Genomic DNA, 25,612 nt, shown 5'->3' with positions numbered 1-25,612 from the left:
TTTCATGAATCCCTAGAGCCAGTGATAATGGAGCAGCAAAATAGTGTCATCTCTCTACCCATTCTTCAGAGCCAAAAAACCAAACCAAAACAAAAAAGCTGTTCTGCCTTCTGTTTTTTTCCGCATTCCTCTGCATCATCTGGTCTGTTCTGCCCTGAGCCTCTTGATTGCAAAATAGCCTGCAGAGTAGCTCAGTATCTTCTGGCAGCCCTTTTAACCTCACTTTACCTATGCTAAATTAAGGAGGGATTTTCCCCTTGCTGATCTGCCAAGAGCATAGTCAGGCACACTGCTGCAGATGCTCAGCCAAATTATTCGCCTCTTAAAACCCCCTACCAGAGGCTTTGGTGAGTCCTCACGGTCTCTTGATAAATCCAGGGCTGTTCCTGGAGGTCAGAGCATTGGGCCCATGTGTCATTCATTAATGGGAATGCCACTGTGGGAAGGCATGTAAGACTTCCCAACTCTGCAAATAAATCCTTCCAGAATGATGAGCATTAGTAGGAAAAAGGCTTCTGAATTGTTCCCTTTAGTACCTAATGAAATGCTTGACTGGATGACATCCCCGGAGGGCAAACAGAATCTCACTGCAGCAGGGGACAAGTGAGACCCATCATCTCCCTTTCAAAGGACAGCTGTCCTTGGGCAGGGAGCAGGGCTGGTCCTGCCGCTCCATCCTGGGGGAAGCCATGCCAAGAGTTGCTGGTTCCAGTAATTTGGTCCCAGGGAGGGCTGATGGTGTTTCTTGGAAGTGGGGTCTTTCCATGGCATGAGCGCTGGAAGAGCTGCGAGTTGCATTGCTTTCCTCCCTCACGCCCAGCACGCTCTGTGTGCTCCCGTCCCTGGGCTGCCCGAGTCCAAAAGCAGCTGCTGGCTTCTGGCAGAGGAATTAGGTGGAAGGTTCCTGGGATGACCCAGATTTCAGGGAGGAGTCCTCTTACTCCCTCCAGAAGCAAAGGACTGTGTGTGGGCAGAACTGAATGTTGTTTAGGGTACCCTTCTCGTATTCCCCCACTCCCCAGGGCTTCCTACAGCTCATGAGGCAGCTTCTGTGTGTTTTTCTCATCCCTGGGAGATGCACCAGCTGGCCCTCCGGGATAGAAAAGCCAGAAGCATGGGCTGGCCCCCCTTCTATCTATCATCACTGAGATGCTGCACTCAGCTCTCCTGCTGCCCTTCTTGGTCAACAAGAGCAGCTGGGATGTGGTGCTTGAGTCAACAGTGACCCAAGAAGCTGACTGATGGCCTTAGCTAGTCCTGGCTGTGTCCTGCTGGCTGACACAGACCCAATGGTAGGCAGAAGGGTTCATGGCACTAACGTGGTCATTCTCCTGTTTTCAGATCATTCCCAACTTCTACCCCCCACTGGAGGCTCACGTCCGGCAAGGCGTGTTCAACTCTCTCACCCACATTGTGGAGAAGCGAGTCCTTGCGTAAGACAGCCCTGAATTTGACTACATTTATACAACTGCTGTGCACCAATTTTCCTGGGTCTCACCAGTCTAGTCAAAATGACCTCCAGGCTCTGTAAGAGCTGCGGAGGGCATTTGTATTGTGTATGAACCATGGAAGAAGGCATAGTTGTGTTGGTGAGGTGCTGAAGCTTGTCCTGAGAGCTGTTCCTTGAAACAAGGGAATGGGTGGGTTAAGAAAGCTATAGCCACTCCACTTCAGATGAATAGAAATGTCCCCAGCCCTTTCTGGTCCCCGAGCTGAACAGAGCAGCCTTGCTCATGGTGCTCCAGCCTGCAGACAGCTCCTGCATCAGCCAAGTTCCCCTCCCAGGAGGTAAGGCCTCTTCTCCCCTTCCCACGTGCCTTCTGGTGACACAGGTCCCATTGGTGGCAAAGTGAGGGAACACCAGCTGAGCTGCAGGAAGGAAGGTGGGACCTCGTAGCTTGTGGTCCATAACACAAACCAAAGCCCTAATGTAAGGGAGAAGATCCCCTTGCATGTCCACCAAGGTGAAGCTATGCAGCAGGGCACCGCATCCCAGCTCTTTCTCATCCCTTTCCCTTCTTACCCCCCAACACAGACATCTGGCCCCTCTTTTCGACAACCCCAAGCTGGACAAAGAGCTCCGTGCCATGTTGAGGGAGAAATTCCCGGAGTTTTGCAGTTCGCCCTCGCCCCCCATCGAAGGTAGGGAGTGGGGCGGGTGGCGGAGGGAGGCTGCAGCAGGTGCTGCCTTCCCAGAGACAGGACTTTCCCTGCCACTCCTGCAGCAATAGCAGCTGTTTGCAGGATCAGACCGTGACTCTGGGGAGAGGAGGGCTCTGGGTGCTCATATTTATGGATGGTTGTGGTCTCCCTTCATCTCAGCCCTGCTGTACACTAAAGATTCACACTACCCATTTCTCTCTCTGCTCCATAGGGGCTACTTAGCCTTTCTTCTCTGTAGGCTAATTGATTAACATAATTAGGTTAAACAAAGAGCAAGCATTTCTAACCTGTATTTAACAGAAGAGTGCTGCTGCTTTGCCAGATCTGCTGAAGGACTGTGGCTGTAAGCCTGTCTGTTTTCCTGTTGCATAAGCTGCTCCGGCTGAAGGGACCAACCTAACCAACAAACCCTTCCTCCCCAAGCCTCTTGGCCTCGCAGAGCTGGTAAAGCTGTTGCTCTGCTCAGGGTCTCAGGCTCTGCTGTTGGCCTGGGTGAGGGATGAAGCACAAAGGATGCTGGGCAGCTTAGGTGGAGAATGACCTGGTCCTGCCACACTTGGCACTGGGTAGGGATGGTTAAATGGAGTCGCTGGGAGTGCCCTTCCCCAGCTTGAGTTTTCCAGGGTCCGTCGCTTGCCCAGACTCTTTTTTCCCTTTTCAAAGCACTTTTATCTCCTTGCTGGAGCCTGCTTATCGGTAGAGGTGACTCGTAGGCAGAGCCTGCCCTGCCCCTCAGCTGTGTGAGGAGCCATCACAACGTGACTTTGTGCTCTGACCCCTTCGTGTATGTTCTTGCAGTCAAAATTGAGGAACCCGTTTCCATGGAGATGGACAATCATATGTCAGAAAAGGATGACAGTTGTTATGACAATGCCGAGGCTGCGTTCAGTGACGATGAAGATGACTTGAACAGCAAAGGTGAGGAGTGCAGTCAGCTGGGTGCCAATGCTCTCAAGTACTTACGCGTCACTGCAGAATAGCTGCCGTTTGCCTCTGCGCCAGATGGTGTTTCCCCGCTGGCTGGTGGGCACCTTCCCTTCGTGATGGAGGATCCCCAGACAACCAGCTGTAAGCACAGTTCCCTCAAAGCCCCTTTCCCATGAGCAGTGGGAATTGTTGCACTCAAGGCAGACCCCCTTCTTGAAATCCAGGTTTCCTTCTGCAAGAGACAGTGTTGAGGCCAATGCTCTGCTGCTTCCCAGTCCCTGACAGCCAGACTCGGTAGATCTGATACAGATCTGTGCTCAAAGGCAAAGGCTGTTGGGCTTGATCTCCCTAAGCTTAGACCCTTCGAACATAGCGCTTTCTCCACCCATGTGTCCTCTCTAGATGTCTGACTAGTCTCAAGCCCTGTTGTGCTGCATGGTTGGGAATCCCTGTGGCAGATGCTATGCCGGATGGTTTGTTTGGGAACAGGGTGTTTCTGTTCTCAAGCAGCTGCTAATGAGGCTCAGGCCTCTAATTGCTCAGCCACGTGGTTTTCATTATGCTCGCTCCCTCTCGAAGCCATGGGGCTGACAAGCCTGCAGAAGGCCAGAATCCCCTCTGCTCACTCTCTGGAGCTAGAGGCATTTCAAGCTGTTTCTGGCCTTAGTGGTAGGACTCTTGTGGGCTTCCTGCCGTGCTGGAGGGCTACCCCTACGGTGGGGAGGGGCCACAGGCTCAGGATGGGGGAGAGGATGTGACACTGTGCTGTAGCACTGTCTTCAACAGTCCTGTCGAGCCCTGCCAGCTGCTTGGGGCCCCTGAGAGGGACACGGGCGTGAAAGCCATGTGCAGAGAGGATTTTTGCAAGGGGGATCGGCCACCTTGTCCCGTCCCTTAGTGGCAGCTTCTTTGTGAGCACTTCTGCCTTGGTCCTGGTGCTTCTGGACTCTGCTGCAGTTCATTTTTGTGGCCCGGAATGAGCATGGAGGATGAGGGTGTGGAAAAGCAGTTGGGGTATCTCAGCCCCAGAGTACTGAACACAAGCATTTGTGCCTCAGGTGGCAAGAGAATTGCGAGCTAGCTATGTTTGTTGAATATGTTGAAGGACAGGCAAAGCATCAGGTTTGGAAACTGGACTGAATGGGAACCACAATTCTGGACACCCCCTGCATTTGGATCCCATCCCACCTTCCTACTCACCGTGACCTGGACATGTCTCTAAAGGGTGAAGGCAAGGCCTGAGGCTGGACCGCATACTGTGGGGGAAGGCTGCTTGTCCTGGGGTGGTGACTGCCCCCGCAGCCCCGCACAACTGCCACTGCTAGGACAGAGATTGCCTCCAGGACTTCTTAGACATAGCTGCTTGGGAAAATAGACTATTCCACTGTTGCTTGCTTTGTTGCAGGGAAGAAGAGGGAGTTCAGGTTTCATCCGATCAAAGAAACCATTGTGGAAGAGCCTGTTGATATCACACCATTCCTGGACCAGCTGGATGAGTCACTGAAGGATAAAGTCCTGCAGCTGCAGAAGGGAAGGTTGGTGTCGTTTGGTCGTGTGTTACATTTCATGTTGATCTCTTCAGGGCAACGATACACAAGACCTTTTAGTCCTGTTGTACAATGCTGCTTGCTCCAGAGCCCTTCTCTTAGAGCTAATGCAATCTTGTGGCTTGTCTCCCTTTAAGACGGAGTTTCTGCAGGAAATGTCCAGGTGGTTTTGAAAGGTGCTGGGTTAAGAGCCTTGTAAGTTGTCTTTGGAGCAGGCTCAGACCAGAACACAACAGCAATTTGCTGGCGGCTACAGCCTTTCTCTGAATCAGTGACAGGAAGGCAAAAGGCTCTGAGTTTCATCCTTCTCCGCTGTTGGATTGACAAGACAAGGCTGTGTAGGCCTTTGGGGCTGTTGCTGCCTGGGGGTTTCAGTACATCTCTGCATGGGACACCTTCCCCGCAGACAGAGATGTACCTGTGTTTGTATGTTCTCTGGACTGCCCCACCCCCACTCTTGATTTTCAGTGACCTTGGAATTAACTCCATCTAAAGAAGTTTAAAAAAAGCTCTTGCTTTGCAGACCTTGGCATAGTAGACTGATTTAATGTAATTTATGGCTTTATGGCTTTAAGTGCATTTAATCTTATGCTTTTAGTCATTTAATTTGTTTGTCTTGCTGCAGACAACCTCAGGCACGTTTGTAAGTAGGTGCTGCAGCAGTGCAGTGCATTATTCCAGGGCTGGGTCTCTGCAGCGTGTGCTTCTGAGCTGTGCCTTCCTCTAAGCCTGGCACCACTGCAAAGCAAAGCTTCCTCCACTCGCAGGTCCTGGGGGGCTCCCAAGCAGAGCCAGCTCAGCACAAAGCCCCCTTGTCCCTGCTCTTGGTATCTTCCTATGTAACTTGGATTTCCTCTTGTTTTTGTGCTCCAGCGATACGGAAGCTCAGTGTGAGGTCATGCAGGAAATCGTGGATCAAGTCCTGGAGGTAACTGCCCAGACCCAAGGAGCAGTGCTGCTGCCTAACTGTAAAACCAGAGCAGCTGGAGTGGCGTGGGCTGGGCAGCTCCCAGCCTGCACAGCTCAGCCCCAAGAACTGCAACCGAAGGAGGGACACACAAGCCTGAGGACGCTCAAATCCTAAATGAGTTCAAAATGGCACTGTGCAGCTCTATCTGTGGTTGTTAAACACAGCCCCAAGCTGCTGCTTGCTGGAAGGGTCTAGCAGGGGAAAATCGCTCCATCCTGCTCTGTTTCCTTATATCCCGTGCCTAAATGTCCCCAGTAGTTGCTGTCAGATGGGATGCTGGGGGAGGCAGGCTCACATTTTGACCCCGCGTGGCTGCTGTAGTGTCTGCAGAACTTCTGGGGGCTTCTGCATTTGCCGTGCATCTGGGATGCTCCCTTGCTTTTGGCCCTGGGCTTTGTGCTCAGGAGAGGCTGCAGCAAGCCCTGCCCAGCAGAAGAGCTGTGGATGTTTTTCAGGAGCTGAGCATTCAAGGGAGGTTGCATCCCCTGCCTCTGATCAGCTTCCTTTAGAGTCAAGTGGCCTTTTAGCATGAGAGCTGTTTCTCCCCTCTGTGACAACTCAGAGAAGGGGCTTGTTAGGGTGTAAATCCTCGTTGCCAAGTGCCTTCAGTCCCTGTTAGCCCTTTGCAGAGGGAGAGCTGAGCTCAGTGAATTACCAGCCATTAGCGGATAAGTGGACCACAGTGATTGTGAAGTGCTTCAGAGCTGGACATCAATTAGGGGCTTGTCTTGCTGATGACCAGTTCCTGGTGCTGCAATATAGCAGCAAAATGGCTCCTGAGCAGCTTGGGGTCCATTCCCCACAGCAGTGACTCTGCTGTGTCCCTTCCAGCTGCACCTGTGCTGGGCAGGCAGAGTTTGAGCTTGTGCTTTCTCCTCTCATTCCTTCCTTTCTCTCTACCAGGAGGACTTTGACTCGGAGCAGCTATCAGTGCTTGCATCCTGCCTCCAGGAGCTATTTAAGGCTCACTTCCATGGTGAGGTTTTGCCAGAAGAAATCACAGAGGAGTAAGGATCTATTTTTTTGTGTCTCATCCTTTCACACTGGGACTTGGGCTTTTCCCAGTAGGATATTCACCATTTTCAGAAGGCTGTGCTGAAGCCAGCAGCTTCCCTTATGAAGCAATCTAAGGTTCACAAGTGATCACTGTGGAGTTGTCAACAGTTATTATATCCAGGGCTCAAAAGAGATCATCTTCCTCTTCCCCACAAGTGCAGGGAGAACCCGCTGCTGCAGGTCCTTGTGTCAGAGCTCAGTTTAGGTGATGCTCTGGTGGCTTCTGGCTGTCTGACCAAGGCACACAAGGTCCTAAATACTCCATCTGTCCTTGCTGTACTTGCACAAATCAGCACCGTACACTCTTCCTCCAGGATTTTGTTGGAACAGGGCTTGGAGTCAGAGCTGCTGGGTTCTGTTAGCAGGACCGTTCCTGTCTCCCCATTAGCTAGGGTTGATGGCCCGAGGACCAAGGTCCCAGGGCTTTTTCCCTGCCATTGCTGGGGAAACACAGAGGGTGGGTGCACAGAGAGCTCTGACTATTGTGTTTCTCCTGCAGGTCTCTGGAGGAGTCAGTGGGGAAACCTCTCTACCTAATATTTAGGTATGTCTGTTCTGAAATTTTTGAATAATCTGTTTAGGGCTTTCTTGTTTGCTTCCTGACCACCACCGTGGGTGAACCCTGTGGGTCTAAGTCTGCTTGCCCCAGGGCTGATTGCAGAATCAGAAGAGTTTATTGCTTTGTTCTGCCTATGTTGTGTTTTGTTTAGTAGAAAGACTTGAAATACAGGAAAATCACAGCTCATTTGGTCCTTTGTAGAAGCCTGGGATCCCTGGGTAACTGAAGTTTGCTTGGTCCTGACCCCTTTGTTGCTGCACATCCCGCTGTCCTCTGCAGCAGGGGTGGGAGAGGTGACCCCTGTGGCCAGTCCAGAGGGCGAGTGGCCAGGACAGCCTGGTACTGGGAGCTGAGTTTCCCTGCAAGCTGCTGGTCCTCATCGTTAGCGGAGAAGCTTGTGCATGGTATCCCATGTAACATAGCTGTCTCCCTGTCCTGTACTCCCCAAGGAACCTCTGCCAGATGCAGGAGGATAATAGCGGTTTCTCACTGCTGCTGGATCTCCTGTCAGAGCTCTATCAGAAGCAACCCAAGATCGGCTACCATCTGCTGTACTATTTAAAAGCCAGGTAGGCCAGTGGGGATTGCAGGGAAGCGTCCAAGCTTTGACTTGGCTCATGCTGCCTCCAAGGGACAGCTCGGTGTCATACCACCACCAACCCAGCCCTCACTGTGGCACGGGGCTGGCAGGCTCCTCTTTCACCTGGGCACGTCTCCTTCTAGCAAAGCTGCAGCAGGGAAGATGAACCTGTACGAGTCCTTTGCCCAGGCCACGCAGCTGGGGGACCTGCACACGTGTCTGATGATGGACATGAAGGCCTGCCAGGAAGACGATGTACGGCTGCTCTGCTACCTCACCCCCTCCATTTACACAGAGGTAAGGCCCCTGCCAGGCACCAGGAACCCCAGTTCAGATGCATAGGGCATCCTCTAACCTTCCTATGGGCAGGCTTGGGGCTGGGCTGGTTTGCTTCTGAGCTTCAGGCCTGTTACACTTCAGCACAGAAGCCATAAAGCCTAGAAAAAGTTCTGTCAGCCTGAGCACAACACAGTCTCCATCCAGCCCCCAGCCCAGCTTAATGGGTGTCAGCATGCTGCCATCGAGATCGATGTTCAGCTGTCATCCAACCTGCTTACGGGCCCTTTAAAGCCTGATGTGCTCTGTGGATGGTGAGATACTAACCTTTCTGTTCCAGATTCATCTCATGCACATGCTTGGCTCCCAGTACTGTGTTGTCTGCGTTCCCTGGTTAAAGAGGTTTTGCACTCTCTGCTGCTTTTCTTCTGGAGAGAAGCAGGTGAAGGCTCCGAGCAGACGTGTCAAAGTCTGGGGGAAGCAGCGTTCAGAACAAGTTCTGCTGCCTGCCCTGAACCCTTGGGTTTAATGAAAGGTTTTATTGCTTTCAGCACTTGGTGCTGAGGTGGAGCCAGCTGGATTTAGCAGAGAGCATATTTGGAATGGGGAGTCAGGCATCTGCACCAGATAGGTCACAGCTCGGTCCCAATTCACACAGCCTGCCTGGCTGTTGGACAGAGCTGCTGTTACCTTCCTGCTGCCGGGATGCTGTTGAGCTCTCTCACAGCCTTGTGCAGGCTGCAGCCTTTTATTTGAAATGGTTGCAGGGTGGAGGCTGCTTCCAACAACCATCCAGCGATCGCCTGGCTTCAGGGAGCAGTGCTGGGGGTTGAAGAGAGGGAGGGTAACATCATGCACTCTGAATAGATGGAGGGGTCACAGTTCTGCGTGTACTTTCTCATTCCTTGGGAGGAATGAGCTGGCCCCGCTCCTCCCTCCTTTCTGGCTAGTTCAGCAGGAACATCTGCTGGGCGTTGAGGCTGTCCAGCCCCATTCCTCATGAGTGCTTCCCGGGGGCTTCTGTGGGGACAGAGGCACAGCAACAGCCTTGGGGAGGGGAGAAAAATCTACACAAGAGTAGGCACCGTACCGCACAGCAGCATGGTGGATGCTCCGTGGGGGATCCTGGCATAGCACAGCAGCTGGATCCCCTCCTTGGTCCTTTGGATTTAACAGCCTCCCTCCCCAAAGGGGGAGGGTCAGACTTGCTGCCCCCGTGGGTGTAGTGACCAGCTCAGGTCAGGCAGAATGACCAGCTCAGGTCAGGCAGAATGTCCTGAGAGGAGCCTGTCTGGACAGCCAGATCCAAATGGTGCATCCATAGCTTGCTGCTGCCAATTTTCCTGGCCTTTTGCCCCATGTGTTGATTTTTTTTGTTTCATTGCAGTGCTGCATAATGCACGAGGCCCTGGAATGGCGAGCAAAGCTAGCGAGGATAGGGAAAAATGGGGAATTTTAACCACTCTGGGCTGGCTGACTTCTGCCATCCGCAATCAAAGCAGCCTCGCTCCTCACGTAGCTCCTCTCAGTCCAGATGGTTGGTGTCAGCTGCATCTCACAGATGTGCTGGGCACTCACTCGCAGCAGCCTGCTGGTGCGCTGCCTTGCAGCCCTTGGCCCACTTGAGCAGTGAATGAACCTGCCTGCTCCAGGCTGTGCACAAAAAACAGCCTGTCAACCCTCCTGCACTTTCTTGGCTCCTTTTCCCACTCAGCCACTTCCCCCATTGTGTTTAGGAAGTGGTGCTGGTTCTGGTCCAACCCTCAGTGAGCCATCGGGTCAGGCAGGGCAATGCTGCACCTTGCAAGGAGGAATATGTGTGTGTCTGAGCCTGAACCGAGGAGGAGTTTTGCCTCAGCTATGGGGATAGGAGCTTTTGACTGGCCTCTCCCTCATGTCCTTTCCTGAGCCCTGCCTTGCTTTTGTACTCTTCCAGTTCCCAGACGAGACCCTACGAAGCGGCGAGCTGCTGAACATGATTGTAGCTGTCATAGATTCATTCCAGGTAAGGAGGGCACTGGTGTCTGGGGTGGGAGGCAGGACATTCCTGAAGTGTCTCCTCTGTTCCCAGGAGGTTTAAACCTGACGTGGCCCATCCACAAGGGATGCAGGGCAACGCTCTGCTTGTTTAGTCCTCCTTGCCCCGATTCTTGAGCAAGGCATTGGGTTTTGCAAAGAGGAGCTCCGAAACCTCCTGGGTGTCTCCCTTGAGGAGCTGTGATGTGCGGTGTCAGAAGGCTGAATCCAAGGTGCTCCTTTCAAGGGATCTCCCTGGCTGCCGAGCTGCAGCAGGCATGCCGAGAGAGATTTGCCTGGGTTTGCTCTGATCCCTTTTGGGTTGCAGGCATTGGCAAAAAGCACCGCCACGGCCAGTGCTGCTGCACGCAGTCACTAATTATCAATAATAAGCCCCTTGACGGGGAGGTGCTTGGTGCTGCTGGGGAGATGCAAATCTATGGGCAGTGTCACAAGGGGCACATGTGCGGGAGGGCGCAGGAAAGGTGCAGGCAGCACGTCCCCTGCTGCCTGCGGGCTGGCAGGGCTGAGATCACACCAGCTCTTCCCCTCCTGGTGGGAGATCCGCTGCGGGCTCAGCAGGCTAACGAGCGGAAGGCCAAGCCCTCGTTAGACCCTCCTGGAAGGAACCTTTCCCCATGGTCACGCTGAGTTGCCATGAGCAACCCAAAAATAGTCACGGCGAAAGCTGGGGGTGGGGAGGTGGGCACTGGCAAGAATGCTGTACTGCGTGTTTCTGCTGTCTAGGCTCGTCTGGAGCGTGATCTGCTGATAACCCTTTAACTCGCCCTATTTATACACCATTCCTGGCCAGTCCTGCTATTCCCAGCTGCGCAGGGGCCAGAACGCCTCGCCAGCAAGTTTTGCTTGGCAGGCTGGAGCAAAGTTGGGTACAGGAAAGGTTTGAGTCATGATGCCCTGACCCCCCCCAGCTCAGCCCTGCTCTTAGTCCTCTGCTCCTGCGCTCTGCCCCATGCTGAAATGCAAAGGTTTTGTTTTTCCCAGCAGAGGCCCGTAGCATTTCCTCTCCCCTCCCTTCTCCAATTCCTTCATTCCTTCCTGTTATTCTTCATCTATTTCCCCACGATGCTCTGGCTACGTGGCCCCCGTGCCCAGCCCACATGGGATCTGCAAGCAGAGCCATGGGGCACAGTCTGGGCAGCTCAGCCTGCCCTTGGGCTCTGCGTACCTCCAGCACCCTGTGCCCAAGCAGGCTGGAGGCAGAGGCCAAGGAGCAGGCAGGAGGATAGATGAGAGCCAAACTGCGCTCTGTAGCTGAACCTGTCAGTGCAGGAGTGGGGAACGGTGCTCCCCAGCTCCCGTCCCTGCTCTGGTGCAGCCCAGGCAGGCTCCCCATGTGTCCTGTCCCATCCCTCTGCCTCCGCTTCCACCTCTCCCAGGGATGAAGAGGGTGAGTCAGTGCAGGAAGCACCATGCGTCTGGGTAGTGTCAGCTCCCATCCTGCAGATCAGGGATAGTCCAGGGCCCCAAGCAGAGAGGTTTGGGGGTTGTCGGAGCTTTCCCAGCAGGCTGCTGAGCCCTCCCTGCTGCCAGCCCCCAGGTGGGCTTTGTGCATCTGTCAGCAAAAGCCTGGGTCTGAGAGCGCCTGGAGCACAAGGAGCAGGTCCCCAGTGCTTGTGTGGCAGCTGAGCTCTCCAAACAGGACAATGCCATCCCACCCGCCCTGACCCAGCCTGTGGGGATCTGCTGTCTGTCCTGCCTGACACTTGCTTCCCAGCCTGGGTGTTGGTGTGGGAAACCATTAACCTCTCATTACTTCTTTGCTTCTGCTGGTCCCTCACAACAGCTGCCTCTCCCTGGAGCTGCTTAACCCAGCTCTCATTTATGAGCCACTTGTAGCCCACAGGGTTTCTGGGACTCCCCGCTGGATCCCTGCTCTTGCGGAGACGGCTGATGTTGGCAGAGCAATGGCTTCCCTGCTTGTTCTCTGGACCTGCCTGGTGGTCCCCCACGTAAGAGGGCTTCTGCAGAGCCTGGGCATCCCACTAACCCTGTTTTCTCTGCCGCCCAGTTGCAGGAGCTGGTGTGCCACGTGATGATGGGGAACCTTGTCATGTTTCGGAAAGACTCGGTGCTGAACATCCTGAGTGAGTAGCACCCCTGCAGGCACGAGTGCATCTTGGGGAGGGCAGGGGTGAAAGCAGAAGGGTTCCTGGGCATCCCCAAGCCTTCCTGCCCTTTGGGCCCCCGTTTTGCAGAGACAGCCGAAATCCCTGGAAAGGGAGAAGGCTGCAGTCTTCGTCACAGCTTTGCCCTTTCTGATCGGGAGGGCTGTAGTCTGTGTCAAGCTGCACTAGGTCAGCAATGCTGCACGTGGCCATGCCACAGGAAGAGCCCTGCAGAAGCTGGCTGCTCACGCAGCATCCAAGAGAGGCTCTTGGGCTGGCTATGTTATACCGAGGTCTGGATTTCCTCATGGTATTATTGCTGCTGCTTAAAGGATCACTGCCCTAAACCAGATTGTTAGATTAGCAGTGTGATCCAAGCTGTGTGCTCTAATGGGTTTTACCAGGCTGGCTGCATGATGGCTTGGGAGCCCTGGCTCTCCACAGTGCCAGGCAAAGTGTAATCTGGGACTCTGCACATTCGCAGCCTGCCTGGGCAGAGGGGAAAAAACCAAAAAATCTGAGAAAGAGGAAAGTCCTGAAATCTCCCCCAGCTCTGCAGCCACTCCACGTGGTCCCAGCTGCTGCGTCTCCAGGGATGTGAACTTGTCCTGGTGCAAACCCGTGGCTAGTCTGCACAGTCGGCTGTTCCCCGCCATGCAGCAGCTGATACGGCTGCCTTTCTGGAGACAGCTGTAACCTCTTCTCCCAGTGCAGCAGGGGTGAGGGCAGCTGGGAGGTGAGGGCAGCTGGGAGGTGATGGCAAAAGGATCATCAGAAAGGTTGGAATCGGGATTTCCCTTTGTTTTCTGTTGAGTGTGATACCCCAAGAGCAAAAAGGCCCTCGTTGCTGTTTAGTCTGGCCCTTGGACCACCCTGAACTAACAGAGTAAGCTTCTCAGATGGACAGGCAGCTCTTTGCCAGGACCACGGTCCCTTTAGCTGCTGCATAGGAAAAGGCTGGTGTCCATCATCTCTCCCTTGTGGCATTCCTCGCCTTTGCCCCCAGGATCACCAGTGGGTGACCCAGCTCCCCATGTTGCTTTTTAATTGGACTTTGGCTCTCATCTATGCAAGCCTCTGACTGTTGTACAGTGGAAAAGCCCTTTCTATCTCCAGCCAGCACTGCATTTTGCCTGCCTGTGCCCTGTGGCTCCTGCTCAGCAGTCGGAGCCGGCCGTGGCTGCAGCCCCCTGGGCCGGGCTGGTTTTGGGCAGAGCCAGTGTGGAGAGCTCAGTGCACAGGGGCCAGCAAGTGTTTCTGGAGAGAAGCCCCATTGCCCTGATCTGATGGCTGCCTAGATCCAGCTTTGGTGTTACACAAGCTGCAAGCAGTGGTCTAAGCCCATTAATTAAAGAACCTCGTTAATTCTCTTCCTCTGAGCCCTGAGCAGCTGCTTTAGTGACTTTGCAGCTCTGCCACCCATGCCTTGGCTGGCAGAGCCTACCCTGGTGCCACCTGCCAGGTCCCAGGACCCCTGCTCAGTCTCGACACGCGCGGGGCTGCCTGTGCTGCTCAATGCAGCTGCCCTGGCACAGTGCAAACCCTGACACATGCAGCAGGGTTTCAGGCACCATGCCCTTCTCCAGTGCCCTGCTCTGGGCTGGAGGAGTGGGTGTAATGCCAGGCAGGAGAAGCGCTGTCCCTGGGCACAGCTGGACCTCGCAGAGGGGCTGGGGCAGAGCTGCCTGCGGTGGTTCTGGCAGGTCCCTGCCCTTCCTCCAGGCACCGTGCAGGTTCCCCCTCACTATCTTGTGCTTCCCCCTAGTTCAAAGCCTGGACTGGGAGACCTTTGAGCAGTACTGCACCTGGCAGCTCTTCCTCGCACACAACATTCCTCTGGAGGCCATCATCCCGATCCTGCAGCACCTCAAATACAAAGGTGAGCTGTCCCCTGCACAAGAGAGGCATGGCGCTGAGCCATGGTGGGCATGAGCTCCTGTGCTGAGGGTGTCCTTTCCTCTGCAGAGCACCCTGAGGCGTTATCCTGCCTGCTGCTGCAGCTGAGGCGAGAGAAGTAAGTGCCACCAAGTGCGGGACACAGGGCTGCGTGACACTTTGCGGAGGGTCCTGTGGCCGCAGGCTTGTGGGGCTGCCCCTGGCACGCTGCGGCCGGTGGCTTTCTTGAGCACCATTGGCATGGCAGGGACAAGGGGATGCCACCCACTCTGGTTTGGGCTGCTTGAGAAGTGAGGTGTGGGGAAAGCCCCTCTTGCTGGCACTCCCCAGCTCGCTCTGGGTGGAAGTCCTGTCCTGGAGCCCCTGGGTGTGATGAGACCCCAGCAGTAGCACCCTTCCCAAAGGCAGTAGCTCCCTCCTGTGTCTCAGCTTTGGGAGCACCATTTGCTGAGTACAAGCTCTCTTAGTCCAAGTGCCAATGGGCTGTTTGTGTTTCACCTTGTGCATCCTGGAGCCCCTTACTTAACAGAGAGCGGGCTGTCACCTGCTTCCCGGGGGGCACAAGTATTAGAGCTGCCTTGGCATTGATCTATGCTGGTTTTGCCTGCACGGGTGGATTGGCCACATCCCGCTGCTCTGAGTGAAGAGCATTTTATTTGTTTTCATTAATGCGGTGCATGAGGCTGGCTAATCTAATCCCAGCTCTAAATTGCGTTAGTGAAAAGCCCACAATGACGGAGAGCTCAGGGGCGAGCTCAGGCCGTGAGTACACAGCAGTGCTTTTCCCACGGCGGGGAGGGAGTGGAGCTGGCACGGCCGGGTGATACAGGCTAGGCAGGGAGCTTGGTGGTCCCCGGGAGGATTGCTTGCCAGCAGTCTCGGGGAAGCAGAGGAGTCTGAACGCTGCTTGTCATCCCCTGAGCCTGGGACCCAATGCTGCTGGGGCTGCTGAAGAGCGTGTGGGTCCCAGGCGGTGTTTGGGGAAGCTTGGTCCCATCCAAGCTGTGCCTGGGCTCCTGTGCAGCTCCACAGACTTGTCGTGTCAGGTCTGAAGGCTCCCATGAAGCTCAAGTGGGCGACAGTGGCTGCAGGGGACCCCAGCTGACTGGGGTACAAACTGCTCGTCCTTCCTCCTCACGTGCCCTTCCCCATAGGCCCAGCGAGGAGATGGTGAAGATGGTGCTAAGCCGGCCCTGCCACCCCGACGACCAGTTCACCACAAGCATCCTGCGGCACTGGTGCATCAAACACGACGACCTCCTGGCCGAGCACATCAAGTCGCTGCTGATCAAGAACAACAGCCTGCCACGAAAACGCCAAAGGTGAGGGGCCAGGGCAGGCACAGCATCTCCCGCTGCTTCCCCTGGGGCCGTCCTGCCACTGGGAAACAGGTGACAGACTCTGCCTTGTGTCCCACTCCGTGCACCGGCAAGGCAGCCGAGATGCCACGTGCTATCGGCACAACACAGGCGTGTCAGCCCGTCCTGCCGGCTAGGCTGGGGCGGTGCTGCTGCCCGCCCACATGCTGACACGCAGCCAGAGCCCCAAGTGAGCGTCTCTGCTCCAGAGCTGTGTGGGAGGCTGCTCTCTGATCTCACCTGTGCTGACATCCAGCCAGCAGGACCCTTTTATGCCCAGCCCATTACCCAAGCTGTGTGGGGAAGTGCTTTCAGCTGCTTGTGTGAGCAGCGCCAAGCCTTGGTGCTCCCCTGCTGCCACACCGGCCAGGCAGGCCCCTCTGCTCAGACCTGCTCTGCCTGCCTGGGCACAGCTGGATGTTTCCAGAGCATCTTTTGGTGCAAGGAGTCTTTCAGACATGGTTCACTTAATCTCTGCTGGGGTGCTGCTGCCTCTGGGGTGGATGGAGTCAGGGTCCAGCAGTGCAGTAGGACTAAAGGACGCAGCTGGGCTAAGCTGTAGCCTGCAGAGGTTAAATCCCAACTCCCCAGGGCAAGGTTTCTGCTCTCCTGCCTTTGGAGGAAGGGGCAGAGGGCTTGTTCCCAGCCACCCTGCACAGGCAGAGCTCTGGGTGCTGGTGGAGGCAGCTGGACCTGAGGGAGAGGAAAGGAGAGCAGCACAGGATGCTACAGCTAGTCCTGCACCGCTGTGCTGGCTGCTGTGCCAGCTCCTGGCTATGGTGGCACATGGGACACCTCACTCCAACCCCAAGATGTCCCTTGGCAGGCAGACAGGAGCTCTTTCTGCTGCACTCAGCTCCCTGGGTGATTTCCCAGCCTTTTATCCAGCCTCAAAGAGCAACATCAGGCTGTGAGGCAGCCCCTGCCCTCGGCGCAGCCATCACCTGCTGGGGTGAGAGGTGGCTGGTCCCACTGCCTGCTCTGACCCTCGGTGCCAGGGTCTGGGTTTGGGGGAGAGGAGGGTGGTCTGCTCCAGCAGCCCCCAGCCCGCTACACCAGGCTCACGGGGTCCTGTGTGGCCCCTTCCCGACTGGATGCCTGCAGCCCTTTGCTGGAGTAGGAAGGACATCTAGTGTCCTGGGAAAGCAGAGCAGCACCGTGCTCCCACCGCAGTAAGCACTGCGTGTCCCCAAGGACCCCCACCCAGCACCCAGGGAGCCGGCACCACCACGGCATGGAGCTGGGTGATGGCCAGCAGGTTGGACAGAGCCTTGCCAGGAGGTTTGCCATCGCCGGGATCTCACGCACTAGCACCGGGAAAGCGGCCTGTCCTGCTGGCATCTCGGCCACCTCTGGGTATCCCCCCCAGCTCTCCAAAGAGGCTGCCAGGGAAGTCTGTGCCTTCATCTGTTCCTGCCTGTTAATTAGTGGCCTTTCACAGCTGAACAACGCAGCTATTTTCACTGTGTTTCTGTTCCGGGATCCGAGACGTATCCAGGTCTAATTCCCGCTAATTAATGGGTGGCCAGCTGAGGCCCCGGCTGTTGGCAGCACCCTGGGTGCTGGCACCACGCACCGTCCTGCAGCTGAGGCTCAGCACGGGGTGCTTTGCATTCCCCTGAGCTGCTGGGGATGGAGGTGGCCAACACCCCGAGCGGGATTTATCCCCTTAATCCCTGAGCCAGAGCAGCACACACAGACCAGCTCCGGGGGAGCCCTGCATGTGCCGGAGCTGGAAAATGGATCCTATGCTTCTCCCCATCCCGGCACCCCACCTGCTCCAGCCTCTGGGTGCTGGGGGCACCCTGGGGCAGCATGAGTGGTAGGGTTATCTGTGCCCCACGTCATCTTGGGGGTTTGGGGGTGCTGCTGCAGGGCCGTGGCACTTGGTTCCCCCCACAAGTGGGGCCTCCTACAGCCTGTCTTCGGGAGGGGGACGGACAGGCTGGGGGTGGGCAGGAGGAGCGGGGTGCATGCTAACGGGTGTCGCTCCTTTGCCCTCAGCCTGCGCAGCTCCAGCAGCAAACTGGCCCAGCTCACCCTGGAGCAGATCCTGGAGCACCTGGACAACCTCCGCCTCAACCTGACCAACACCAAACAGAACTGTACGTACCACCGCGCAACCAGGGCAGGCCCCAGGGCTGCAGCCGCTGCCCATCTCCATTACCTAGAGGTGCCTCTGGGCCGGGCCGCACATGGGAACTGGGATGCTCTGGGATACTGGGAGGCCCTTGCAAAGCTGCCTGCATCCAAAATCCAGGATGGGGAGGGGCATTCCCCCTGCCCTGGGGGCATCCACTGTCAGATCTCTGACTTCCATTTCTGCTGGTTCCTTGACAGTTTTCAGCCAAACCCCGATCCTGCAGGCCCTGCAGCACGTCCAGGCCAGCTGCGACGAAGCCCACAAGATGAAGTGAGTTGGTGGCATCGGGACCACGAGGCGAGTGCCCTGACAGTGCCTGACCCCCACCCCCCTCCACCCCTGCTTCCTTCTAGGTTCAGCGACCTCTTCTCCCTGGCAGAGGAGTATGAAGACTCCTCCACCAAACCCCCCAAGAGCCGCCGAAAAGCCACCCTCTCCAGCCCCCGCAGCCGCAAGAACACAGCCCAGCCGGCCAACAATGAGGAGGAGTCGGCTTCCAGCAGCGCCTCGGTAAGCATCCCTGGTTCCCCCTCGGCACCCCACAGCCCCTTGGCTACATCCGCACCTCGAGGAGGCGCAGGCAGGAGCGGGGTCCCCCCCTGGCGGCAGTGACCCCCCACTTCCCCCTCTCCCGGCACAGGAGGAAGAAGACACCAAACCCAAACCTGCCAAACGGAAAAGAAAAGGCTCTTCTGCCGTGGGCTCGGACAGTGACTGAGGGCTCTGCCCTCTCCCCCAGCCGCTTTCAGGTCCCTGTGGTGCCCGGTGACCCTGCCATGCTCGGAACAAAAAGCCATTGCCAGGATGGGAAGGAGAGTACGCGTCCCCTTTGGGAGCCTGCGGGGGACAGGACCACCCCGGCTCCTCGTTGCAGGCACTGTGCTCCCACGCCAACCCTCCCCACTTGACTTTTTAATTCCGTTTTATCAACAGCCGGGGAGGGATGAAAGCGTGCACCCCCCACCCCCAGGACCTGGCTCCAGCCCCTGCCTGTTCGAGGGGCAGCATGGACAGGGGTCCCCAAGAGGGGACGTGGCACCACGGGGAGGGGAAGGGGGACTCGGGGAGGGGGGGAGGTATATCACACATCCCCTATTTTCATATAAGAAATGTAAATAAACAGTGCGAACTGACTTGCTGCTCCAGGATGCTTTGGGGAGGGGGTGAACTCATGTCCCTGCCTGTGGGGGTGAGGGGAGGCTGAGCCCCACCCCGCATCCTCCGTTCCCCTCCCAGGGCTGCATCTCCCCGGGGAGCTGCTGTGGGGGTGGGGGGGAATGCACCAGCACCCACCGGGCAGCAGGTTCAGTTCGGCAGACCCTGCCCGTGCCGGAGCTCATTGCCCACGTGAAAAGGGGACGACGCTCTCCCCTATCACCCCCCCAGAGCTATTAGCATTTTTAAGTGTTTTTAAAAAAAAAAACAAAACAATAAAAAAACTCTCAAATGTTTTGTACAAATGTCACCTCTTTGTGCCTTGTCTCGGCGAGGTCCCCAGGGCCAGCGTCCCCTGAGCAGCTGGCCGTGGTATGTGGCTCCTGGGGGCCCACGGTGCTGCCAGCCCCCCCACCCAGAGCCAGATGGGGAATCTGGGACAAGGCCAGGCTGGGAGCACAATGGGGAGGCCATTGGGGGGGCGGGGGGGGCACAGGGACATGGTGGGGGGACCACGGTGAGGGGGACAGAAGAGGGGTCTGGTGTGAGTGGGATAGGGACAGGGATGTGATGGAGGGGATGGGGATGACATGGGGGGGCTGCTGTGAGGACAACGGGGACATGATGGGTTTCCATAGTGGTGGCGGACAGGGTTAGGGCTGGAAGAGGGGTCTGAGGTGAGGGGGACGGGGACAGGGACGAGATGGGAGTGAACCGGGGGGGGGAGGGCTGGGATGGGGGGGCCAGGGGTGAAACAGGGAGTTTCACCTGGTGAGGGGGCTGGGGACACAGTGGGGGGGGGGGCTGTGGGGAGGAGGCATGGGGACCTTGTGGGGGGCCCTGCGGACAGGGCTGGAAGAGGGGGCTGCAGCCAGTGGGGTGGGGACAGGGGTGTGGTGGAGGGGCTGGGGGTGAAATGGGGGGGGATATAGCGGGGAGGATGGGGATGTGATGGGAAGGTGTGGGGTTGGGGCTAGAAGAGGGGTCGGGGGGGGTGGTGGGGACATGATGGAGGGGCTGGGGGATGAAATGGGGGTGGACGACCGTGGCGAGGAGGACGGGGACAAGATGGGAGGGGGACAAGGCTGGAAGAGGAGGCTGGGGCGAGCGGCGACGGCGACAGGGACGCACTGGGGGTCGAACCGGGGGGGAGGGGTGTAGGCCCGCGGAGGGGGTGTGGCTCCTGCCCCGTGGGCGTGGCGCCGAGGGGCGGGGCGGGGGGCGCCCCCTCCCTCGTCCCACCCCCCGCCCTCCTCCGCCCCTCCGCCACCGGCGTCGCGCGGCCGCAGCGGGCGGCGGGCGATGGCGCTGGCGGCGGCGGCGCTGGCGGCTCTGGCGGCGCTGGCGCTGCTGCAGCGTCTGCTGCGGCCGCACCTCTGGGCCGACCTGGCCTTCGCGGCGCGGGCGGCCCGGTGCCGGCGGCGGGCGGTGGCGGGGAGAGGAAGGGGAGGCGGGGGTGGTGGGAGGGGGGCGGGTAGCCTGGCCGCCCGGTTCCTGCGGGCAGCGCGGGAGGAGCCGGGCCGACCCTTCCTACGGGCGGCGGGAGGCGAGGAGGAGACCTACGGGCGGGCGGCGGGGCGGGTGGCTCGGGTGGCCAACGCGTTACGGCGGCGGCCTTTGGGGGGGGAGGGGCGAGCGGAGCTGGGACCCGGTGTGCCGGTGGGGCTTTTGGTGGGTAACGAACCCCGGTTCGTTTGGGGCTGGTTGGGGCTGGCGGCTTTGGGAGCCCGACCCGCCTTCCTGGGCACGGCGCTGCGACCCGCCGCCCTCCGGCATTGCCTGCGCGCCTGTGGGGCGCGGGCGCTGCTGGTGGCGGACGGTGAGCAACGGGGCGGGGGGGGATCCGGGGGGGGGACCGGAGGTTGGGGGGGGGGGGGTCGGGGAAGTGCGGAGCTCGGGGGGACCGGGGCGGGGGGTGGGGTGGCAAAGGTGCCGGGAGATGGCGTGGGACCGGGGGTGGCAAAGGCTCAAGGGCGTGGGTTGGGACTGGGGACGGGCCGGGGGGGGGTCTTGGGACCCGGGGTACCGGGGATAGCAAGGGCTCCAGGGGTTGGGATAGGGTAGTTAGTACCGGAGGGCAGCAGGGTGGTACCCATCCCCGGGTACCGGGGAGGAATGGGGTGGGACCGGGGCCACTGCGGGGTGACAGGCTCTGGGGCACAGGGGTGGCACCAGGGGTACTGGGGGTCTCCAGCACTGCCAGCCAGGGAGTGAGGGAGCCGGACAGCTCGGGGCTCCGGGGTGGTTCAGCTCAGGGCCGATGCCGGGGGATGCGGGTCCCTCCAGCTGTGCCATGTTTTGGTCATCCCAAACTGGCCCCATCCATGTGCCCTGCATGGCTCCTGCCTGGTCACCCCGGGCAGGGCCCAGCCATTCACACACACACACACACACACCCCCCCCCAGGCCAGGGCTTGGGGTGGAAATGGGGCAGCCCTGGCTGGGGGTGTCCCCAAAGGCTGGGGACATCCCTGAAGGTGAATGCTACCCACAGGCACGGGTGGAGACGGGTGCCCATCCTCTCCCCACCACGGGCTGGGCCTTGGGGGGGACCATGGGCCATGCCCAGGACCCGCCCCCACGCCAGCCTGTTCCCCCGCCTCCCCAGACCTGTTCGCGGCAGTGGAGCCCATCCTGCCCAGCCTGCAGGAGGACAACATCGTGGTGTGGGTGCTGGGCTCGGGGCCGTACCCCCCTGGTGTCGTGGCCCTGCAGGAGCTGCTGGATGCGGCCTCCGAGGAGCTGGAGCCCGAGGATGTCTGGCAGCCCGAGGACATGAACGACACCTGCCTCTACATCTTCACCTCTGGCACCACTGGTGGGTGCGTGGGGCCAGCAGGACAGGGTGCCCTGGGCGAGCTGAGGGGTCTCGACGCTGTCTTCCCCTTCCAGGTCTCCCCAAAGCTGCCCGCGTCTCCCACCTGAAGTCCATCATGTGCCTGAGCTTCTACGACCTGGTGGGAGCCTCCAGCCGGGATGTGGTGTACCTGGCACTGCCCCTCTACCACATGGCCGGGTCTCTCCTGGGCATCGTCGGCTGCATCGGCATTGGTGAGCAGGGCTGGGGACCCCATGGTGAGCTCAGTGACTTTTCAGGGGGGCTGACACTCCCCCCCATCCCCCCCAATCTTGGCTTTCCACAGGGGCCACTTGTGTGCTGAAGGAGAAGTTCTCAGCCAGCCAGTTTTGGGATGACTGTCGCGCCGAGGGGGTCACTGTCTTCCAGTACATCGGGGAGCTCTGCCGCTACCTGGTCAACCAGCCCCAGGTCGGGGGGGGGGGAGGCTGGGGGAGGGAGCCCAGGGGGCACCCCCAAATCTGACCCTGCTGCCCCACAGCGCCCTGGGGAGCGGGAGCATGGGCTGCGGCTGGCGGTGGGCAGCGGGCTGCGCCCCGACGTCTGGCGGAGTTTCCTGAAGCGCTTTGGGGCCATCCGCATTGTGGAGACCTATGGAATGACGGAGGGCAACGTCACCCTCTTCAACTACACGGCGACGCCAGGGGCCGTGGGGCGCAGCAGCTTCATCTACAAGGTGGGGGGGGGGCCGGGGAGAGAGGGGGTGCTGTGCCCCCCACCCTGTACCTGTCCTCACTGGGACGCTGACACCCACCCGGCCCCTCTCCCCAGCTCTTCTCGCCCTTCGAGATCGTGCGCTATGACGTGATGGAGGGAGCCCCAGTGCGGGACGCGGCCGGACGCTGCATTCGTGTGGGAACGGGTGAGTAGCAGGGATGGTGGGGGGGGTGTCCCCATGTGTGCTCCCTGTCATGTGTCCCCGTTCCTGCAGGCGAGACGGGGCTGCTGATCGCCCCAGTGACCCCCCGGACGCCCTTCCTGGGCTATGCCGGCAGCCAGGAGCTGTCGGAGCAGAAGCTGCTGCGGGGGGTCTTCGCCGAGGGTGACACCTACTTCAGCACCGGCGACCTGATGGAGCAGGATGCGGCCCAGTTTGTCCGCTTCCGTGACCGCACTGGGGACACTTACAGGTGCCAGAGGACCCCACCAATGAGGGACACCCACCCCCAGCCCCCCCCCACTGCACTGCCCCATGGGGACAGTGCAGCAGCCCCCCACCCCCCATCCACTGCATGGCTGGGAGGGGCTCAGCCCCATCAAATGGGGGGGGGGGGCTCAGGCCCATCCTGCTCATCCCCGTTGTCCCCCTCCCAGGTGGAAAGGCGAGAACGTGGCCACCACAGAGGTGGCCGAAGCCTTGGTGGCCCACGAGTCCCTGCAAGAAGCCACTGTATACGGTGTCACCGTGCCAGGTACTGATGCCCCCCAATCCAGCCACAGTGTCATTGCCAATCCCCCCAGCCTGGCGATGCCCCCCCAACCCCAGCTCTGCCCTCACCCGCAGGCCACGAGGGTCGTACCGGGATGGCGGCATTGGTGCTGCGCCCCGGCTGCCAGCTGGATGGTCCCGCTCTGTACCGGCATGTGGAGCAGCTCCTGCCGCCCTACGCCTGGCCCCGCTTCCTCCGGCTGCAGGTAATGGGGAGGGGCTGGGGAAGGTACAGGGGGTGACCGGGGGGGGGTCCCCATCCTACCCCACTGCCCTCCCAGGAGCGCCTGGCGATGACGGAGACCTTCAAGCAGCAGAAGGTGCGGCTGGCACAGGAGGGCTTCAACCCAGCTCACGTCTCCGACCCTCTCTTCTTGCTGGATGAGACCACCAAAGCCTACGTGCCCCTCGGCCCCACGGTCTGGGAGGGGGTCCTGGATGGACGCCTCCGCATTTAGACCTCGCTTGGGTGCCATGAGCCCATGGGTGTCCTGGCAGCGGTGCCCCGAAGCGCCCAATGTCCATCCCACCAGCACCAGGCGCTCCACGGACACCCCATGTCCGTCCTGCGGATCCCCACGTCCATCCTGCCATCCCTGGGTACCCCACATCTGTCCTACCAATCCCCACATCCATCCAGCTGTCCCCACGTGCATCCTGCCATCCCCATGTACCCCACATCCGTCCTGTGGGTACCCATGTTCATCCTGCCGTCCCCAGGTCCCCACGTCCGTCCCACTGTCCCCATGGCCATCCATGTCCCCATGCCCCCCCCCTCCCCCCACTGAGGGGGTCATGCCCCCATCCCTAACCATGGGGGACCCACCCCTGGCCACTGGTGCCTTCCCCCCCATCCCAGGGTCCTGCTCTTTATACATACAAAAATTTTTTTTTTTTTTTTGAAAATAAACTCTTTTGTAGCAAGTGTCGGCGCTGTCACCCCCATCCTGCTGCAAAGGGGGGTTGGTGGTGGTGTTACCCCAGAGGGGAGGATGTGTCACCCAAGGGCTAAGGCTCGGGGAGAGGGGGAGACCAGTGCCACCATCCCCACATCCCTGGGGCTCTGCAGGGTCAGAGGGAAGACTCGGGAGGTCCTGCTTAGGATGGGGGGGGTCCCTACCTCAATTCAGGGTCTCCCCCGCCCCCCCCCCGCAAACTGTCCCCAGCCGGGACCACCACACCCACGCCCCAAGCCCCTATGCAATACACCAGCTGCTTCGAAAGTTATAAACCATTCCTTTCTTTATTAAACATAGCTTGCAAGTGATAAATATTACAAAGGTTTGGGTTTTGTTTTTTTCTAAATTTTATTTTAGTTTAAGCCTTTCTCCAAAAATTAGCTTATTATTTGTCCTCACTCGCCACAGCCCTGACCTGGCTTTGCTTTGTTGTTAAACCCGATTTCAAACACAATGCAAAGGAGGGGGGGAGAAAGACAAACAAACAAACAAAAAAAACCACCCCAAAGAAAAAAAAAAAAAAAACAAAAAACCACAACCTTAAATTTGTGCAAAAGGCTTGGTTTCCTAGCCCCTGGCCCCACCCCGGGTCCCTGCACCCCCCCCTTCTTGCAGGAGGCTCGAGTTTGAGGGGGGGGTGTCACTTGTAGCTGCCCCCCCCCCCCCCAAATTCCCAGGCTCAGGACAGGGTGATGCTTGTCCCCCTTCCCCCCAAAAAAGCTGGGGGTGGGGGAACAAGTTTGGGGGGGGTTGCAGGAGACAGCAGTGGGGCCAAGCTTGGGTGGGGGGCAGTGCACAGTGATTTGGGTACTGGGGGGAGGGGGCTGGCACTGCAGGGAGCAATTGCGGGGGGGGCTGGGGGAGAAAGCACCATGCAACCCAAAGGACATGGAGTCGGGTCTGGGGGCCCTCGGGGGGGGGGGGGGCGCACAGGGACCACCTTGAGCTGGCCAGTCCCCACTGGGGGTCACACTGGAGATGGTGGGGTGCAAACCACAGCACAGGGATGGAGGGGTCCTGAGCTAGCCCCAGCTGGTGGCAGAGGCTGCCCAAGCACCGCTCGGGCCTGATCCTGGCAAGGGAGATGGGGAGCTGTGGGCGGGGGGGGGGGGGCAAAGTTGATGGCATCAATGGGGACAACCCCACCTCCAAACAATGTACGTCCCCCCACCCAGCTGGCTCCAGGGCTGCCCTGCACTCCCCCCCCAAGCTGCTTCTGTGCAGCTTCCCTGCAAACGGGGGCTGAAATCCTACAAATTGGGGCTGAAAACCCACAAATTGGGACTGTATCCTGCAAATCAGGAGCAAAACCCCACAACCTGGGTCCAAAATCCTGCAAATTGGGCCTGAAATCCTGAAACCTGGGCTGAAAGCCTGCAAATTTAGCCTGAAATCCTGCAAATTTGGCCTAAAATCCCACAAATTGGTGCTGAAATTCTGCAAATTGAGCCTAAAATCCTGGAAATTTGGCCAAAATCCTGCAAATCAGGCCTAAAAATCCTGCAAATCAGGGCTGAAATCCTACCAATTTAGCCTGAAATCCTGCAAATTGGGGGCTGAAATCCCTGCTGGGTTGTGGGGTTTTGGGGGGG

The 25,612-nt window shown here is 58.5% G+C and overlaps 2 protein-coding genes across 3 annotated transcripts in view; both read left to right on the top strand.

The window, feature by feature from the left end:
- The window catches only part of INTS3 (integrator complex subunit 3), a 43,259-nt gene extending 24,179 nt beyond the window's left edge, over window positions 1-19,080 (top strand). The window contains exons 13-30 of the mRNA XM_052796747.1: window positions 1,342-1,433; window positions 2,036-2,142; window positions 2,962-3,081; window positions 4,496-4,625; window positions 5,511-5,565; window positions 6,511-6,614; window positions 7,163-7,207; window positions 7,672-7,791; window positions 7,946-8,099; window positions 10,015-10,083; window positions 12,127-12,202; window positions 13,989-14,102; window positions 14,189-14,237; window positions 15,274-15,441; window positions 17,482-17,582; window positions 17,818-17,890; window positions 17,974-18,130; window positions 18,261-19,080. Of these exons, the coding sequence (XP_052652707.1) occupies window positions 1,342-1,433; window positions 2,036-2,142; window positions 2,962-3,081; window positions 4,496-4,625; window positions 5,511-5,565; window positions 6,511-6,614; window positions 7,163-7,207; window positions 7,672-7,791; window positions 7,946-8,099; window positions 10,015-10,083; window positions 12,127-12,202; window positions 13,989-14,102; window positions 14,189-14,237; window positions 15,274-15,441; window positions 17,482-17,582; window positions 17,818-17,890; window positions 17,974-18,130; window positions 18,261-18,338 (1,812 nt within the window). The 3' untranslated portion in view covers window positions 18,339-19,080. The remainder of the gene's footprint in view (window positions 1-1,341; window positions 1,434-2,035; window positions 2,143-2,961; window positions 3,082-4,495; window positions 4,626-5,510; window positions 5,566-6,510; window positions 6,615-7,162; window positions 7,208-7,671; window positions 7,792-7,945; window positions 8,100-10,014; window positions 10,084-12,126; window positions 12,203-13,988; window positions 14,103-14,188; window positions 14,238-15,273; window positions 15,442-17,481; window positions 17,583-17,817; window positions 17,891-17,973; window positions 18,131-18,260) is intronic.
- Window positions 19,081-20,037: 957 nt separating this feature from the next.
- On the top strand, window positions 20,038-24,247 carry SLC27A3 (solute carrier family 27 member 3). Of its 2 annotated transcripts, XR_008236611.1 has the most exons (11): window positions 20,038-20,594; window positions 21,384-21,593; window positions 21,668-21,826; window positions 21,919-22,043; window positions 22,114-22,308; window positions 22,404-22,494; window positions 22,564-22,762; window positions 22,947-23,044; window positions 23,137-23,267; window positions 23,343-23,711; window positions 23,782-24,247. XR_008236611.1 is itself a non-coding variant. In XM_052796636.1 (10 exons), the coding sequence occupies exons 1-10, from the start codon at window positions 20,078-20,080 to the stop codon at window positions 23,517-23,519; spliced, it is 1,902 nt and encodes a 633-aa protein (XP_052652596.1). In that variant the 5' UTR covers window positions 20,038-20,077; the 3' UTR covers window positions 23,520-24,247. The 2 variants fall into 2 exon arrangements, 1 of the variants encoding a protein (XP_052652596.1); XM_052796636.1 differs by having other exon boundaries at window positions 23,343-24,247.
- Window positions 24,248-25,612: the final 1,365 nt, after the last annotated feature.

This window comes from Harpia harpyja, chromosome 9, assembly GCF_026419915.1.
Source record: "Harpia harpyja isolate bHarHar1 chromosome 9, bHarHar1 primary haplotype, whole genome shotgun sequence".
In the NCBI taxonomy this organism is placed as follows: Eukaryota; Metazoa; Chordata; class Aves; order Accipitriformes; family Accipitridae; genus Harpia; species Harpia harpyja.
The sequence above is the reverse complement of the archived record's forward strand: the minus strand, read 5'-3'. Positions and strand labels throughout refer to the sequence as shown.